Here is a 16,278-nt window from a genome sequence, read left to right as displayed (position 1 = left end):
CAGAGTGCACCTCAAAAAATCTGGAGACAGAGCCTTCTGTCATGCTGCCCCTACTCTTTGGAACTCCCTACCACACCCAGTAAAGACAGCACCATCCCTGGAGCTATTCAAATCCAGACTGAAAAGCCACCTGTTTAGCCTGGCATTTCCAGATTTATAAAATTCTTCCCCTGTACCACGATGGTCGGAGCCATGCTTATGCGCTTTGAGTCCCACGGGAGAAAAGCGCTTTACAAATGTTATTTGTTGTTGTTGTTGTTGCTAATGATTGGCTGCTGCTGACATAGTGGCTTCTGCTGATATAAGTGGTTACCCTTCACTCATCAAGGCCAGGTCCAGGTCTCCGTTCTTCCTTCCTCCCCACCGGGACTTCTGCAGCTATTTTCTGTAGTCTCATAGTGATTACCATAGGACTACAAAACATGGCTGACATCCAGTGTATAAAGAGTATAAATTCCAGCAGCCATTTCTTTGTAGTTCCATACTAATTCCTATGAGACTTCAGGCGAGGGGAGGGAAAGGCAGAGCAGTGTCGCAGGTTGGCCCTAAACATTGATTTATGTGGTGCCACAGCAACGGCAATGCAATTAAAATCACTCAAGAGCTTTGAGGGCCACTGGAAAAGGCTCAGTGGGCCACGTGTGGCGCTTGGGATGGACCTTGGACTCACCTGGTCTAATGCCCCATTTCGATAGTGCACTTCTGTCCGCTTTTCAGCAACATGTATCAATCTGTAACATTGATGTGCTGATAAAAAGCGGACAGAAGCGCACTAAGGCCTCGTTCACATAATGTAGAGCAGATGGCTGTGCGATCGTAACACAACGCGTACGATTGCACGCCATCTGCACTACTATGTGCTACAGTAAATGGGATCTGCGCTGCAATTCCCGAAAATGCATGCAGCAGCGCGATAGCACATAATGGGAGCAGTAGAAGGGCTGCTTATGCCCTTCTACCGTTCTTGCGAGTCGCACACGCACACTATGCATGCTGCCAAGATGCACACGGCAGCGCGCATAGTCTGAACGAGCCCTTAGTGGAAATGAGGCCTTAAAGGGACTCCGAGCAGTAACTAAAATCAAAATCTGAACTTACCTGGGGCTTTCTTCAGCCTGCACAGTACTGTCACGCCGGTCGCCGTGATGACGTGAGGCAGCTGGCGTGGTGACGAATTATGTCATCTTTCAGGAAGAAGGAGCCCAACACTCAGGCCTAGTGTCGCCGGGACCCATTTCTGAGCAGGGCCCTGGGAGAAGAGCCAGAAGGACACAGAGGGACCTCCCGACCTACGGTGGGCTGGAGAAAGCCCCAGGTAAGTTCAGATTTTGATTTTAGTTACTGCTCGGAGTCCCTTTAAGCATTTCTGCACAACCTTTGTATAGGAGATCATGACAATATAAATAACAAAATAAGCAACAAAGATAACAGGTAGTGTGTTAGCAGTGACAGTTACCTGCACAAGTTGTGTTCCCCGATCCCATACAGCCAGATGTCTGGAACAAAGGCATTAACACTTTCTCTGCTCAGCCGATAGGAGTCCCAGGGGAGGCAGCTCTGTCCGCTCTCTGTGCGACTGACGTGACCACGGTATCGGAATCCATCATTTCTGTAGCAGTCGTTTGAGTCTAGAGAACATAAGGATACATGCGGCCTGATTTACCAAAGGTTCATTTGGGTTCTTTACAGTTAGCTTTATTAAAATGGTCTACTATTAGGTTGTAAGAGGGTGTGTCCGTTTGCTGACTGCCACAAGTGATTACTCCATGCACATTTTTGCGCTGCTTTCAGCAGTGTTGCACTGCGGTGTTTTATGAGTGTGCTGATCACTAGTGCTAAGTGATGATCAGTGAAGGTGTGTTTAGTAACACAAAGGTGATCATTATTACTATAGTACCAATAAAAAGCGAATGCAGTGCCAGAAACAGAAGGAGGGCCTCTGTAGGACCTCAGGAGGACCAGGGGCCCTCGTACAGCTGCAACCTTTGGATCCTCTATTGCAATGCCGCTGGGGACTTCTGCCTTGTAAATGTTAGGCATAGCTCTCAACTGTCCCTTTTTCAGAAGGACAGTCCCTCTTTGGAATCCCAATCCTTCCGTCCTTCTTTCTTCCTCATTTGTCCCTCTTTCAGGACTCGTGTACAAATTTATGTAAATATATGTATTTTTCAACTGAAAAATGCATTTAATCAAATCTAAACATTATTTCTTTCATTTAAATTGATATATTGTTTTCAAATGTTAAGATCAAACATATAGAGAATCCAAGGAGCTTTTTTTCTGCAGTTTGTCCTGGTTTCTAACAGCTTTAGGAGCTGCCATTTTCTCCCCTTTTCTCTGCCCTTATTTATCCACGGAAAGTTGTGAATGTAATCAAGTGTGACTTCTCTAAACTGTGTGAAGTACAGTGTACTATCTTGGCACCCCTCCTTGCTAACAAAAGCTTTTGTTTGCTCATTGCTACTGCTAATTACACCAATTACTTACCTGCCTGCTCTATCTGCTGATGGCAGGCTGTGGAAGTAGGGCAATAAAAGCCTCAAACATTCAAGCATTAAAAATCATTTTTTTAGTAATGAGCCATATTGCTACTATGCATTTTTAATATGCTTTTGAGGTGCCCTGGGTGTTAAAAATGCTGCTCGGTTCACTTCAAAGACCTGAACTCTTGCACAGGATAGAAGGAAAACGGAGAGAAATGCACCCTGTATGTATTTAGAGAGTTTAGCCTGTCTAATTACTCCTCATCGGTGACTAATCGCAAGTGGAATTTGATCTCTCCCCTATAAGCTCATATAGATAAGTTCATTTGAAAGAAAGGGATGTTAACTCTATGTCTGCTTCCATGTAAGCAGGAAGTAGAAAAACATACAGATTTATTGTAAGATTAATTTGTATCAGCAGTAACAAAGAAATGTTTTTCTTTAAAGGTTATTATGCTGTTGCTTACCTTTTAGAGCAGAAAGGGGGTTCTGGGTTCAGGTCCGCTTTAAGGTGTCCCTCTTTCTTATCTCGAAAAGTTGGGAGAAATGTGTCAGGTCTTAGTTGTCTAGACAGCATTTCTGAATATTGTTCTCTGCCATTGTTTTGTAATTTTTTATTAAAATATGCTTGAGCAGGACAATGAAAAGTGTTATTTTAACCTAATGACTCCAGCCAAGATCCTCACAGTCACAAGGTAGAAACATGACTGAAGAAGGAGCATCAGCTGACAGGGAAAAGTGGACGAGAATCGCAACAATGCTCACCAAAGCTTAATTGCAATCTAGTAGATGCAGGAAAAAAAAACAAAAACAAACACACATACCTATTTCACAGAATTTGCCTTTCCGATTGGGCGGACAGGCGCAGACAAACTTATTGTATCCCTTCACCACACAGGATCCGCCATTCTTGCATGGGTTGTTCTTGCAAACCTCCTCCACTGCAACACGAGAGGAGAGACATGTCATTGAACAGATAGAGGCTACTCACTAGGAAAGATGTAGTCTGGGTGGACATCTCTTAGTTGTATGACATACAGTGGACATGTTATGAGTTGAGGCCTCCGTGGTTCAAATTTGCTGTGCTAGCATGTCCAACAGATGCCTGATCTGACTGGGGTATGGAACATTTGGAAGCAAAAGAAAACGTGAAAGATTACAAATGTTTCTCAACTTGATCAGAGCACGTATCCCTTTATAAAATACTAGTAAAAAGGCCCGCCCGTTAAAGAAACGGGCGCTAGGTCACAGCCGCTACCCCCCACAATGCGCGCACATAGGCGTCCCACTTGTTCGTTCCCCACCACTGTCTGATGTATATGCACACAGGGAGCTGCTTGCTTGGCAGTTGGAAAAAGCTGTTATTTCCCACAATGCAATGAAAACCTCTGTGAACCACACAAAGCACACTTGTCTTTCAGTTTTCTGCGCACGTTTTCATGCATACTTTTTCTGCACACCAAGTGTGTCTCTATGCAGAAAAAGGCGTGCATGTTTTCATAGCAGCTGATGTAATTGATACAAAAAACTGACAAAATGTGCAGAGTCATGATGCTGAACGTCAGTTTTTTTCTGCGCACGAACAAAATATTAAGTGTGAACTAGCCCTTTGATTAACATGAGTTCTCAGTTTTTCTGTGTAGAAAACGCGTAGGAAAACAGTCAAGTGTGTTCCCTGCCTCAGACAGTGGTGGGGAACGAACAAGCAGGACGCTTATGTGCGCGCATTGTGGGGGGTAGCGGCTGTGACCTAGCGCCCGTTTGTGCCCCCCCAAAATCCTTTGTGCCCCCCCAAAATATTGAGGCTGGAGCCGCCACTAAATACGGAGTACTTGAAATGACTGTATTTGTGATCATGGTTATTCGGCGAACACTGGATGGCTGGTGGGACCCATCTGGGTGATCAAAACTGATGTTTGTATGGCGAGCTATAGATATTTTTTGCTTAACTCTGGTGATAAAATTAAGGCTAACTAGTTTAGCAATCCTGATTCAAAACTTCCTGTCTGTAAAATACAAGCTCTAGTCTATTGGCTAATTTAAAATAAATACAGCAAGCTTTCAGCTTGTAAGCCTTCTTCAGACTCTATTCCTGTTGGCCGACAATGTTAGAGCATGCAATCAGAAGGAGGTAGAGAGATTTTTTTTTTTGCAAATAAAAGTGTCATCCAGATACATTAATTACAATGGATCTTGCAAGGATTGTGAGTTATTTCTGGCAAATAGATAAGACCCTTGGTTGATTTAACGCCTACATACACCTTGTACTGGTCACTTTACGCTTCTGGAACCTGAAAACAGTTAACGGTTAGTTACTGAGTAGGGGGAGGGGCACTCGGGGGGCACAGTGATTCCCAGGGGGGGCAGTGCCCCAGGGTAGCTCCGCCCATGTCCATATTTGTGTATAAATGTTTTTTGAAAACATTCCTTTATACTTTTAATTAAATGAAAATAACAATTCTGGCTTAGTTATATGGGATTTATACATTTTTTTTAAATCTCCCAAACTCAATGATAAACAGGCTATGATTAGTTCAAGTACTCCCTAAAAGCAACACCTGAACCCACAGAGGTGCTTGCCCAGACTTCTGGGAAGGCCCCAGAGGCCAGAGCTTAGTACGATAGACTGCAGGGGGCGGCCACCACAATTAGGGAGATGTGTCCACACCATTCTTCATTGCCTTGGTCTGTCCACAACCGCTTTGCACTGATTGTACAACACAGCCTGTGCTTGTGTGCAGCAGGCGTACTTGTACCACATGAAGAGAACCTAGGGACAAGACCACTTTCTGGTCCAATTCTGATATTCACATGCCAATTGTAGGCACTTTGGCTGTGAGCTAAACTCAGCAACATACACAATAAGCTGCCATGCCCTGTGTTTCCAGACACCTTTTTCTTGTTGTGACCAGCATTAAATGTTTCAGCAATTTGTGCTACAGTAATTCCTCTGTGGGATCAGACCACATGGGATAGCTATTGCTCCTTATGTATATCAGTCAGTCTAGAGGGCCCAAGATGACCTTGTTCCTCTATGAGACCTGCCACATTAAAGAGATGTTCTGTTCCCGTGTCCAGGGGCGTAACAATAGACCCTGCAAGGGATGCAGCAGCAGGGGGGCCCAGAAGCCACAGGGGGCCCCGTTCTAAGAGACTGACAACTAAGGGCAAGGAGAAAAAAAACTTTCTGTTCTCTGCACAATTGTTCTAATGACTGCATCTGCTCAGCCTCTAATAACGAATCATACAAAGTTTTGTATTCAAAGATTTGTAGACAGTCTCTATTCAGTGGGTAGGGGTAGGGGGCCCCATCCAAAGTTTTACAGTGGGGGCCCAGTGATTTCTAGTTACGCCCCTGGCCTGCCCGTGTCCATGCAAAAAGGGCGTCGGGAAAAATGGCGCGTGGTTAAAACAAAATATTGTGTTGTATTTCGTTTACAATAATGTTTTACAAATTGAAAACCTTTAATAAGGTCTATGAACTCGCAAATTCTGAATACAATAATCTTCCCTTGACATTACCGACATTACCGGTTTTGGACTAGTCCATCTCTCCATAGTGGATTCTCAGCATGGCCTTTACGCTTTATAAAGACACTCCCTGAAAATGATTTATACAAAGATGCTGACCAGCCTCCCGTACACTTTTTAGGCAGTTGGATGGAACAAATGCCATTCGCTAAGTGCATTTTGGAAATAAAGCAATCCCTGTGAGGTGATGGGCTAGTTCAAAACCTGTCGGTTCTGTTCTGATTTCTTTTTAAACATTTTCATATTGTTTAACAACACTGAGGAAAAACAACAAGACACCATGACTGTACCAAAGTACACAGGAGACAGCCATCATCAAAGTAGAATATTAACAACAAAAAATGGATAGTAAGGTACAAGTTCCAAGTATATGAGCATTATACAGACATCAAACCCAGGAATAAAGTATAAGGGATTATAGAGAAGTGGTACAAAAGATGACATATCAGAGGTATGAAAATTGAAGACATAATAATCTGCATGGTAATAAAAACATAATACACTCGAAAATACAGAGAATCAATTATATTAGGTGTGACATCAAGATCAGGAGAAGCAGATTCATTGCAAACGAGCCAAGAGTCCCAAACTTTGGAAAATTTGGAAAGAGCACCACGCCTCTCCCAGGGGCGTAGCAATAGGGGGTGCAGCGGTAGCGACCGCATCGGGGCCCTTGGGCCAGAGGGGCCCCGAAGGGCCCTCCCTCAACTACAGTATTAGTTCTCTATTGGTCCTGTGCTCATAATAATCACTTCTATATATACATTGAGTAGTGGTAAACATTAACAAGCTCTTCCCCATCCCCTTCTTGCACCTCTGACACTGTAGTTGCCATTGGCAGGTTTTGGTGTGCCGTATCAATTGTTATGTATAGAGTGCCTGGGGGGCCCCATTGTAAAACTCGCATCGGGGCCCACAGCTCCTTAGCTACGCCACTGGCCTCTCCCACGTAAGTTTATAAAAGGGAAAAGCCTGATTAACCACTCGGGACCAAATGGAGACAGTAGTTTTCTTCCATTCTAAAGATTCATCTAGCCTCATCACTTTCAACAACTGACTGGTCACTTCCTGCCTGATATATCTTATTTCCACACAAGTGGCTTTGTAGCAAGACAATACAGAGCCCCGTTTCCAGGGGCGTGGCGCCACCATAAGTGCTGAATGGGGGCACCGTGATGGAGGGGGGAGCTGCAGCGACACTGAGACTCAGCCGCTGTAGGTGAGCCCGACTTCTCCCTCCATTTCTCTCCCTGGGGTTCCCCTCCATGCTTCCCCCTCTATGCAGACTTAGTGCAGGGAAGCCTGTATTAGTAACTCACCTCCCTGCTTGTTCCAATAGTCACCAATGCCGCTGGTCTCAGTCTGCATAGCCGCTGATACACACTCTACTTCCTGTTAAGCAGGATCGGAGGATGGAGTTCAGTGGCAAGTGAGTGGCGGCCGGCGGCAATTGGAACGAGCAGGGAGGCGAGTTACTAATGCAGGCTTCCCTGTGCTAATTCTGCATAGAGGGGGGTGCACGGAGGGGAGCCCCGGGGAGAGGAAGGGGGGGGGGGAACGGGCTCCCCTCCAGCGGCCGAGACTCAGTGTGGCCTTGGCTCCCCCCTCCATCACCTATGGGGGCACCTACTTATCTAACCTACAGGTACCTACCCATCTGACCAATACTGGGGGCACCTACCTATCTAACCGATACTGGGAACACCTACCTATCTAGCCTATACTGGAGGCACTTACCTATCTAACCTATACTGGAGGCGCCTACCTATCTAACCGATACTGGGGGCAACTACCTATCTAACCAATGCTGGAGGCACTTACCTATTTAACCTATACTGGTGGCGCCCATCTATCTAACCTGTACTGCGGGCACCTACCTATCTAACCTATACTGGAGGCATCTACCTATCTAAAATATAATGCGGGCACATACCTATCTAACCTAAACTGGAGGCACCTACCTACCTAACCTATACTAGAGGCACCTACCTATCAAACCTATACTGCGGGCACCTACGTATCTAACCTGTACTGGAGGCACCTACCTATCTAACCTATACTGGAGGCACCTACCTATTTAACCTATACTGAAGGCACCTACCTAGCTACCAGGGATGTGCTCACGAGTACTGAACTACTCGAATTTGTGATTCAAATGAGTCTTCTTAATTGCCTCAGCTGTGCGGCTGGGAGAGAGGGGCTAACTTACCCATAAGTCTGCTGTCTGTCGTTCCAAATGCCTTGCACGCGTCCTATGGGATGCGTTGCAAGACTCACTATGCGCACTTCCTCATTCAAGCCGGAAGGAGGAAGTGCACGGTAGTGAGTCCCTGCAACGCCTCCAATAGGACGTGTGCAACGCATTGAAGACAGCAGACTTATGGGTAAGTAACTCCCTCTCTCCCAGCCGCACAGCTGAGGCAATTAAGCCTCATTTGAATCACGAATTCGAGTAGTTCACTACTCGCGAGCAGGCATAGGCTCATGAGTAGTTATGAGTCCCTACGGACTCGAAGTCGTGATTTAAATGAGGCTAAATAACCTCAGGTGTGCGGCTGGATGAGAAGGGGTTAGTTACCCATAAGTCTGTCGTCCTCCCTGCGCTCCAAACAGCTTGCACGCGTCCTATTGGACATGTTGCAAGCCTCACCACCGCGCACTTCCTCCTGTTTGGAGCGCAGGGAGGATGACGGACTTATTGGTAACGAACCCCTTCTCATCCATCCGCAAACCTGAGGCAATTAAGCCTTATTAAAATCAAGAATTTGAGTCCTTAGGGACTTGTAACTACTCATGACGAGCCCATGCCTGCTCGTGAGCTCATCCCTCCTGGCAAACCTATACTGTGGGCACCTATAACCAGCTCCATGAGGGAGTGAGGGGGGCAGGGCACAATTTTTACACCCTCGTCCTGGGTGCAATTTAGCCTAGCAACTGACAATACAGACAGTATTATTTGCTTTATCCATCAGTGATTTTATTGCTGTGGCTGATACGTTTGCACCAATATTTGCTGGTGTGCAGATATTTTTCAGCACCACAGATATTCTGGGAATATGGTTCAGGTTTTGTACTGGAAGGAAACAAGACACCTGTATTGCACTTATTTTCATGAGAAACAGAACACACCAAGATGTCTTGCATAAAAAAATAAAAAATAACCTAAAAGACAAACTAGAAACATAATCAAAACCTCTCTAGAAGGAGACTAAATTAATAAACATGCCTGACTAAGCAGAGCAACTATCACCCACCACCCCAAAGCCACTTCCCAACCTGAACTCTTACTTGGAGTCTTATGGCACGAAGCAGGTGGTTTCGTCTCACCGCGCTCAGCACCAAAACTAGGCGCCGCCATAGCAGTAAGGTTATACTGAGGTGTCCCACAGTGCATCACCGCTGAATATGAAAATTGTCAGCAGTGATGCATTGTGGGAGACATCATAAGCTCACTCCAACCTGAATAAATGCAAATACCTTCAGTTTTAAGAAGGCAAACGTTTGCTTTGCAACAAAGGTCAAGTGTAGTACATCTTCACATTAAACAAGTGTAGTACATCTTCACATTAATTAAGTGTACTACATCTTCACATTAAACAAGTGTAGTACATCTTCACATTAATTAAGTGTACTACATCTTCACATTAAAGAAGGAAGAAATCCAGGAGCTATCACGACGTATGGAAACTTAAAGAGGAACTCCAGTGAAAATAATGTAATAAAAAAAGTGCTTCATTTTTACAATAATTATGTATAAATGATTTACTCAGTGTTTGCCCATTGTAAAATATTTTAAATCCCAGATTTACATTCTGACATTTTTTACATGATGACATTTTTACTGTGTAGCTGCTGCTTGCTTATTTGGCAGTTTGGGAACAGCTGTAAACAGCTATTTCCCACAATGCAGCAAGGTTCACAGACAGGAAACTGCCAAGAGTACGTACTTTTCTTGTTTCTTGTGGGAGGGGTTTCACCACAATATCAGCCATACAGCGCCCCCTGATGGTCTGTTTGTGAAAAGGAATAGATTTCTCATGTAAAAGGGGGTATCAGCTACTGATTGGGATAAAGTTCAATTCTTGGTCGGAGTTTCTCTTTAAACTTAAACAGTACAAAATGCTTTTTTTCATAAGCTGAAATGATGCCATACCTAAGCTGCAGGAGATTCCGTAGTACGGATGGGGACAGCGACACTTGTAGAAAGGCTGGGTTTTCTTCAGTACGCACTCCCCACGGTCACAGGTCTCCTTCTTACACGGGCGAATCTCTGTGGTCAAATATATTTACCAGGTAAGTAAACCATGAAAAACAAGTCCTTACTGTAGTACTTCTTATACCAGCAGAACTACAGGAATGTAAAAAAAACCCCAAAACACAACACCTCCAGGGTGGCTTTTGCTGCTTCCCGGTCAGGGGCGTAGCAATAGCCATAGCAGCTGCCATGGGGCCCTGGAGCAAAGGGAGACCAGGTAGTACTTGATGTGTTCACTATTGACTATTGACTTTCCTTTTGTTTCTCCACACACTGGCTAATAATCCGTTGCTCCCGCCGGTCACGCCGCTCTGTCCCCGCCGCAGTCTGCTCTCTCTGCAGTCTATATGATGGCAGAGTGCTGTGAGCCGGTCAGGAGCCGCTTTCATTGGCTCCTGACCCTGTCACTCAATGTAAGCCAATGGGATTGGCTTACAGTAATGACAGGGCCAGGAGCCAATGAAAACGTCTCCTGCCCGGCTCACAGTGCTCTGCCGTCATAGAGGCGGCAGGGCAGCACATTGCGGCGGGTAGAAAGCGGCAAGAGCGGCGGGAACGCACAGTGAATGGGACTAATGGTGGCCACTAATGATCCAACCTTTTTCATCCAATCTTACCATTTTTATGTAATATAAGGTAACTGCCTGAAGTATCCATTCACAATATTCACTCAATTTACCCTTATACTACATAGATTTGGTAAGATTGGATGAAAAAGATTGGATCATTAGTGGCCACCATTAGAGTTTACGTCCGGTCAGAACCGCAGCGCCACCCGCCCGACGTAGATTTAAACTGTGTCGGTCTGAAAGCAGTTAAGCACTTCAGAACACAGGACTGTATTCGACTGTGGGTGGAATAGCTCAGAGAAGCTCTTTTGCATGGATAACAACTAAAGTTTTTTAATTCTTCTTGTACTGGAAAACAATATAAGACAATTCTCTTTGCTACTACTGTTCTTTTTCTAAGCTGAACAACACATACAATTCATCATTATCTCATAAGTTTATTTTCACTTCAAGTTTACATGCACAGAAGACCACGACTGACAATACCGAGCCATTTAACGGGGTTGATCGTGGCTTAACGGCAGATTGCGGGAGGATGGCGAGAGACGTTTATGGGGATGGAGGAAGACCCAGGTAGGTATCGAGTCTTTATTTTTCCACAGCTCTGGTGCACTTTAAGGGGGTAGGGGGTAGGGTTAAGGGCTTTGCAGTGTGATTGACAAATTCCTTGGGACTTGTGATTTAAAAAATGTTGCCAACAGCTTATGCAAATATGGGTCCTCCATAATTGCAAAATTAAAAAATAAATAAAAAAAAAAGCAACATTTTCAGCTCCCTCTTACTAATTGGCTACAAGAGGCTACATTGATTGTTGACTGGTGCAGGTAATTAAAGATGTCAACAGACACAAACACCCCTTTTCCAAAATGGATGCTAATTTAAGATAGTTGATAGTTATGTGAAATAAAAAACAATGGTCCTATCTTGTGTCCTTGTGTCCCACATAGTCAGCCAATCACAATCACTATTTCATGTACCAATATTACACCCATGGATTTTCATAACCAATCTGTCCGCCTTGCCTCACATCTCCAAGATAGTGTGAGCTGGCCTAGGGCTGGTCTATCATTAGTGCTATGCTCATTAACTAATTCAACTGTCATTAAGAAATGAAATGTCATCCTACTGACTGGATGCTTTTTAGTTTATTTACTGAATTTGATAACCTTCACTTTCCCCCCTCAGGATTTTCAGCAGCTGTGTATTCTACACGCTCTCTCGCTATGACACTAAAGCTTTGGACTCATTATATTTGGATTTATCTTCATGATACCTTAATATTGAGGGAAGTTTATTTGAGTCCAGTGTTATGACCGCTCCTTTAATCTTAATAAAAATTGTGTTACAAAAAAAGAAAGAAATGAAATGTACATTAATTTCCTTCCTCCTCTTCTGTAATTGGCTCACTGCTTCTCCCAGCCATCTTCACAGAGCATGTGTTTAAATCACAGAAAGTACCAGTATATGCAATATCCTAAAGGTGACTGCACATTAGGAGTTTTACTATTATGGAGAATAGGATTCTCTTCTTTGTGAAGATTCTGGACACAAATGCCATACATGAGAGACAAACACTAATTTCTATATTATATTCGCTGCAGTCATAGTACCCTAGGTAAAAGGGATATGGAAGCTGACATATATATTTCCTTATAAACAATGCATGAATGCACATTGCCTGGCTGTCCTGCTGACCCCCTGCCTCTAATACTGTTAGCCCTAGACCCTAAACAAGCATGCAGGTCAGGTGCTCTGACTGACGTCTGACTGGATTAGCTGCATGCTTGTTTCAGGTGAGGGATTCAGACATTGCTGCAGCGAAAGGAATCAACAAGACTGCCTGGCAACTGATATTGTTTAAAAGGAAATTACATGTTCCTTTTGTAATATAAGTTTTTATTGAAGTTTTCATCAACAGCAGAATAACAAATACAGAATAATCAGAGAATCCATCAAATGCATTATGTATTAGTCATACATGTGGCACTCACTATATATACCTGTCTCCAGGTTAGTAAACAATTAAAAGTTGTGTCGTGTTAAAGGCTCCATCCCTCCTTCAAACACCAATCGGTTAATTTGGAAAAAGAGAGGATATGTTGTTGTACATTTGAATATCAAAAAATAAGAAAAATAAAACTAGGTTAGAGAAAGGCAAAGGAGTAGAAGGCACAGAGGAAGAGAAGGGGAAAGAAAGGAGAAAGAAAAGAAAGAGAAAAAAAGGGGGGAAGTGAACAAGAAAAAGGAGGAAAGTAGATGTGTTGCCCTCTGAGCCGTCCCAAGGTCAAATTAGTGAGAGGCGTTCAGCCAGGTACTTTTCATAATTCTGGTTGATTGGCTGCATGTTACTCAACTGGGGCCTCTTGTACGCTGGGCATCAAGGGGAAGCGATAAGCATATCCGTAGCTTTGGAAGAATCACAAAAATCTGTCCATACTGCCCACTTCCTATTAAAGGCCTCTGCATTACTATGAATTTATGAATGTAAGTCCTCCATCCTCATAATATGATTAAGTTCTTTAAATAATTCTACCAAGGAGGGTGTGATAGCAGATTTCCAATGCCTTGCAATAATCAATCTTGCGGCTATCATTCATTGAGGAGTAAGGGATTTTTTAATTGCTAAGGATCTACCAGGGAGGAGGGTCAATAGAGCTGTGGCTGCCGAAGGTCGCAGAGTGTCGCAGAATGTTCATGAATTGCGAAAGTCTTAGTCCAGAATGGTTGGATAAGAGGACAGTCCCACCAGATGTGTATTTGTCCCAGGTGCCTGGGAGCATCTCCAACAAGTTGCTGGAGTAGTTGGATTATATTTCGCAATTTGGACAGGAATATGATACCAACGTGCAAAGGCTTTGTAGTTTCTTTCTTGGTAAAGGGCGGAGATCGAAGTTTTATGAATCAATGTGAATATTTTTTCCCAACTTTCATCAGGTAGAGGCTCACCAAAGTCTCTGTCCCAGAGGTCAGTAAGTTTAATTAGGTCCTGATCACTAGAAGCACAAACTATAAATGAATATAGGAAAGATACTTTATGTGGTAAGGATGAGGTGGAGATGCACAAGCATTCGAATTCAGTGAGATTGTTACGGGTTGTTGTTTTAGAGGTGATAGATCTATGGAACCAAACTAGTTGACTCCAAGCTAACCATCCCACCCGGGGTGGGTTCCAAGGATTACCTATGCGTTTGCATGAAATAAGTTAGTTTCCATACGCAATGTGCCTCAACTGTGGCCAGAAGTCTCTCTGCCAACTGCAAAACAGAGCGAGCCTGGACACCGGAGGCTAGGTCAGGGTTATCTAGTAATGAGGTGAGTGGGCTAAATTCAGATAGGTTAAGTTTGTCTCTCAGGTTGAACCATAATTTAAATACTATTTGGGCCCAAAAAGCCATATTCGTTAGATTTGGTCTATGTTCCTTCGGAAGCCATAGCACTGCCCTAGGATCTAGGGGAGATAAAGATGCCTCCAACTCGACCCATTGCTTGTCAAGTCTATCCTGAAACCAGTTGAGTATGTGGGTAAGGAGGGTTGCCTGGTAATATGCTTTGATATCAGGGAGGACCATCCCTCCATGAGATTTAGGTCTAGTGAGAAGCTTACATTTAGTTCTATGGGGTCTGTGATGCCAAATGAATTTTAATAGAAGGGCTTGAAGCTTGGTTGGGTATTTTAAGGGGATTACAGTAGGTATTGCTTGCATAATAGAAAGGATTTTGGGAAGTATGTCCATTTTTATGATATTGATTCGACTAGGCCAGGGGTCCCCAAACGTTTTGGGTCGAGGGCCGGGTCAACATACTTCAGACTGCTGGGGCCGGTTTATACATAAAATGATGTAGAAGTCTTTGTGCACCAGACAGTGAGGCATACCCAGGTGACCACCTATAGTCCAATTTCAACCCAAATAACTATGTAATTGGACAACGGTGTCACCTAATGTGGAATTTGATTGGAAATCAGCGAATTACTGCTTTCTGGCTTCATTGTATATGCAGACCACTAATATTTAAAGATGTAGCTGACCGCAGATATAATACATTTTGTGTGTGGGGGCCGGTAAAAAATCTTTGGGGGCCACGTTCGACCCGCGGGCCTTAGTTTGAGGAACACTGGACTAGGCCATGATAGATGTAGGGAATTTCAGTTCTCGAGATCCGATTTTGCGATTTTGGAGACTAAGGGAGGAAAGTTTAGTGAGAAGAGTTTGGCCGGGTCGGATGAAATATATGTTCCTAGGTATTTAATTTAGTGGGATTGCCATCTGAAAGAGAATGACTGCTGTGGAGATTGCATAAGGGTTTGTGGAAGGTTGACATTTAAGATTTCCATTTTTTGGGAAAGCTATAGAGGGATTGGAAATATAGATCAAAAGATCGTCCACAAATAATGATAGCTTTGATGCATAGAACCTACAATAAAGGGGAGAGGGGGCACCCCTGGCGTGTCCCGTTTGCTATGGTGAAGGTGTCCATTAATTTTAATTCTGGCTGCTGGGTTTTTATATAAGGCCATAATTTTGTTTTTATAGCTAGAACCCAGTCTGATTTGCTCTAAGCATAACTCTAAGAAGAGCCAATGAAGCCTGTCAAATGCCTTCTCTGCATCAACTGACATAACACAGAGGGGGATTTTGGATTTTTTGGCATAATGTACTAGGGACACAGTTTTTAAAGTATTGTCCCTGGTCTCTCTTTCCATGACAAATCCAGCTTGGTCAGTGTTGAAGATACTAGGAAGTAAGGGCTTAAAGAGAGTCTGAAGCGAGAATAAATCTCGCTTCAGACCTCATAGTTAGCAGGGGCACGTGTGCCCCTGCTAAACCGCCGCTATCGCGCCGCTAAACGGGGGTCCCTTCACCCCCAAATCCCCTTCGGTGCAGCCGGGGAGTGCTTCCTGGTTGGGGCAGGGCTAACCGCCGCAGCCCTGCCCCACGCGCGTCTGTCAGCGCGTATCTCCGCCTTTCCCCGCCCCTCTAAGTCTTCCTTCACTGAGAGGGGCGGGGGAGAGGCGGCAATGCGCCACTGATAGACACGATTGACGGTAAATGCACATTTACCCACCAAACTTCCATGGCCCATATAACTGTTAGTCCCAAGCCAGACAAGAACCCCAACAACTGCACGAGTTACCGGCCAATATCGTTAATAAACATCAACCTTAAAGGGAACCTTAACTGTGGGGGGAAAAAAGGGGGGAAAAATTCACTTACCTGGGGGCTTTCCCAAGCCTCCTGCAGCCGACCTGTGCCCGCGCCAGTCCTTCGGTGCCCTCCGGTCTCCCTCCACGGCTAAGTTTCGTTTTCGGCCGACTGCCAGTCGTCCTCGGGCAAAGTGTCCTCCTCTTCTGCATTCCCCGTCGTAAAGAGCCGTAAAGCGCGTCCGCATCTTGCAAGATGCGGAATGCGGAAGAGGAGGACGCTTTGCCCGAGGACGACTG

The 16,278-nt window shown here is 44.4% G+C and overlaps 1 protein-coding gene across 7 annotated transcripts in view; it reads right to left on the bottom strand.

Moving 5' to 3' along the window:
- The window catches only part of HABP2 (hyaluronan binding protein 2), a 211,766-nt gene that overhangs the window by 58,435 nt on the left and 137,053 nt on the right, over window positions 1–16,278 (bottom strand). For all 7 annotated transcript variants that reach the window (XM_068257889.1, XM_068257891.1, XM_068257893.1 and 4 more), the window contains 3 exons: window positions 10,168–10,284; window positions 3,308–3,424; window positions 1,457–1,628 (listed from right to left, as the gene is read on the bottom strand). In XM_068257889.1, coding sequence (XP_068113990.1) covers window positions 1,457–1,628; window positions 3,308–3,424; window positions 10,168–10,284 — 406 coding nt within the window. The remainder of the gene's footprint in view (window positions 1–1,456; window positions 1,629–3,307; window positions 3,425–10,167; window positions 10,285–16,278) is intronic.

This window comes from Hyperolius riggenbachi, chromosome 10 (genome assembly GCF_040937935.1).
Source record: "Hyperolius riggenbachi isolate aHypRig1 chromosome 10, aHypRig1.pri, whole genome shotgun sequence".
NCBI classification, from domain to species: domain Eukaryota; kingdom Metazoa; phylum Chordata; class Amphibia; order Anura; family Hyperoliidae; genus Hyperolius; species Hyperolius riggenbachi.
The sequence above is the reverse complement of the archived record's forward strand: the minus strand, read 5'-3'. Positions and strand labels throughout refer to the sequence as shown.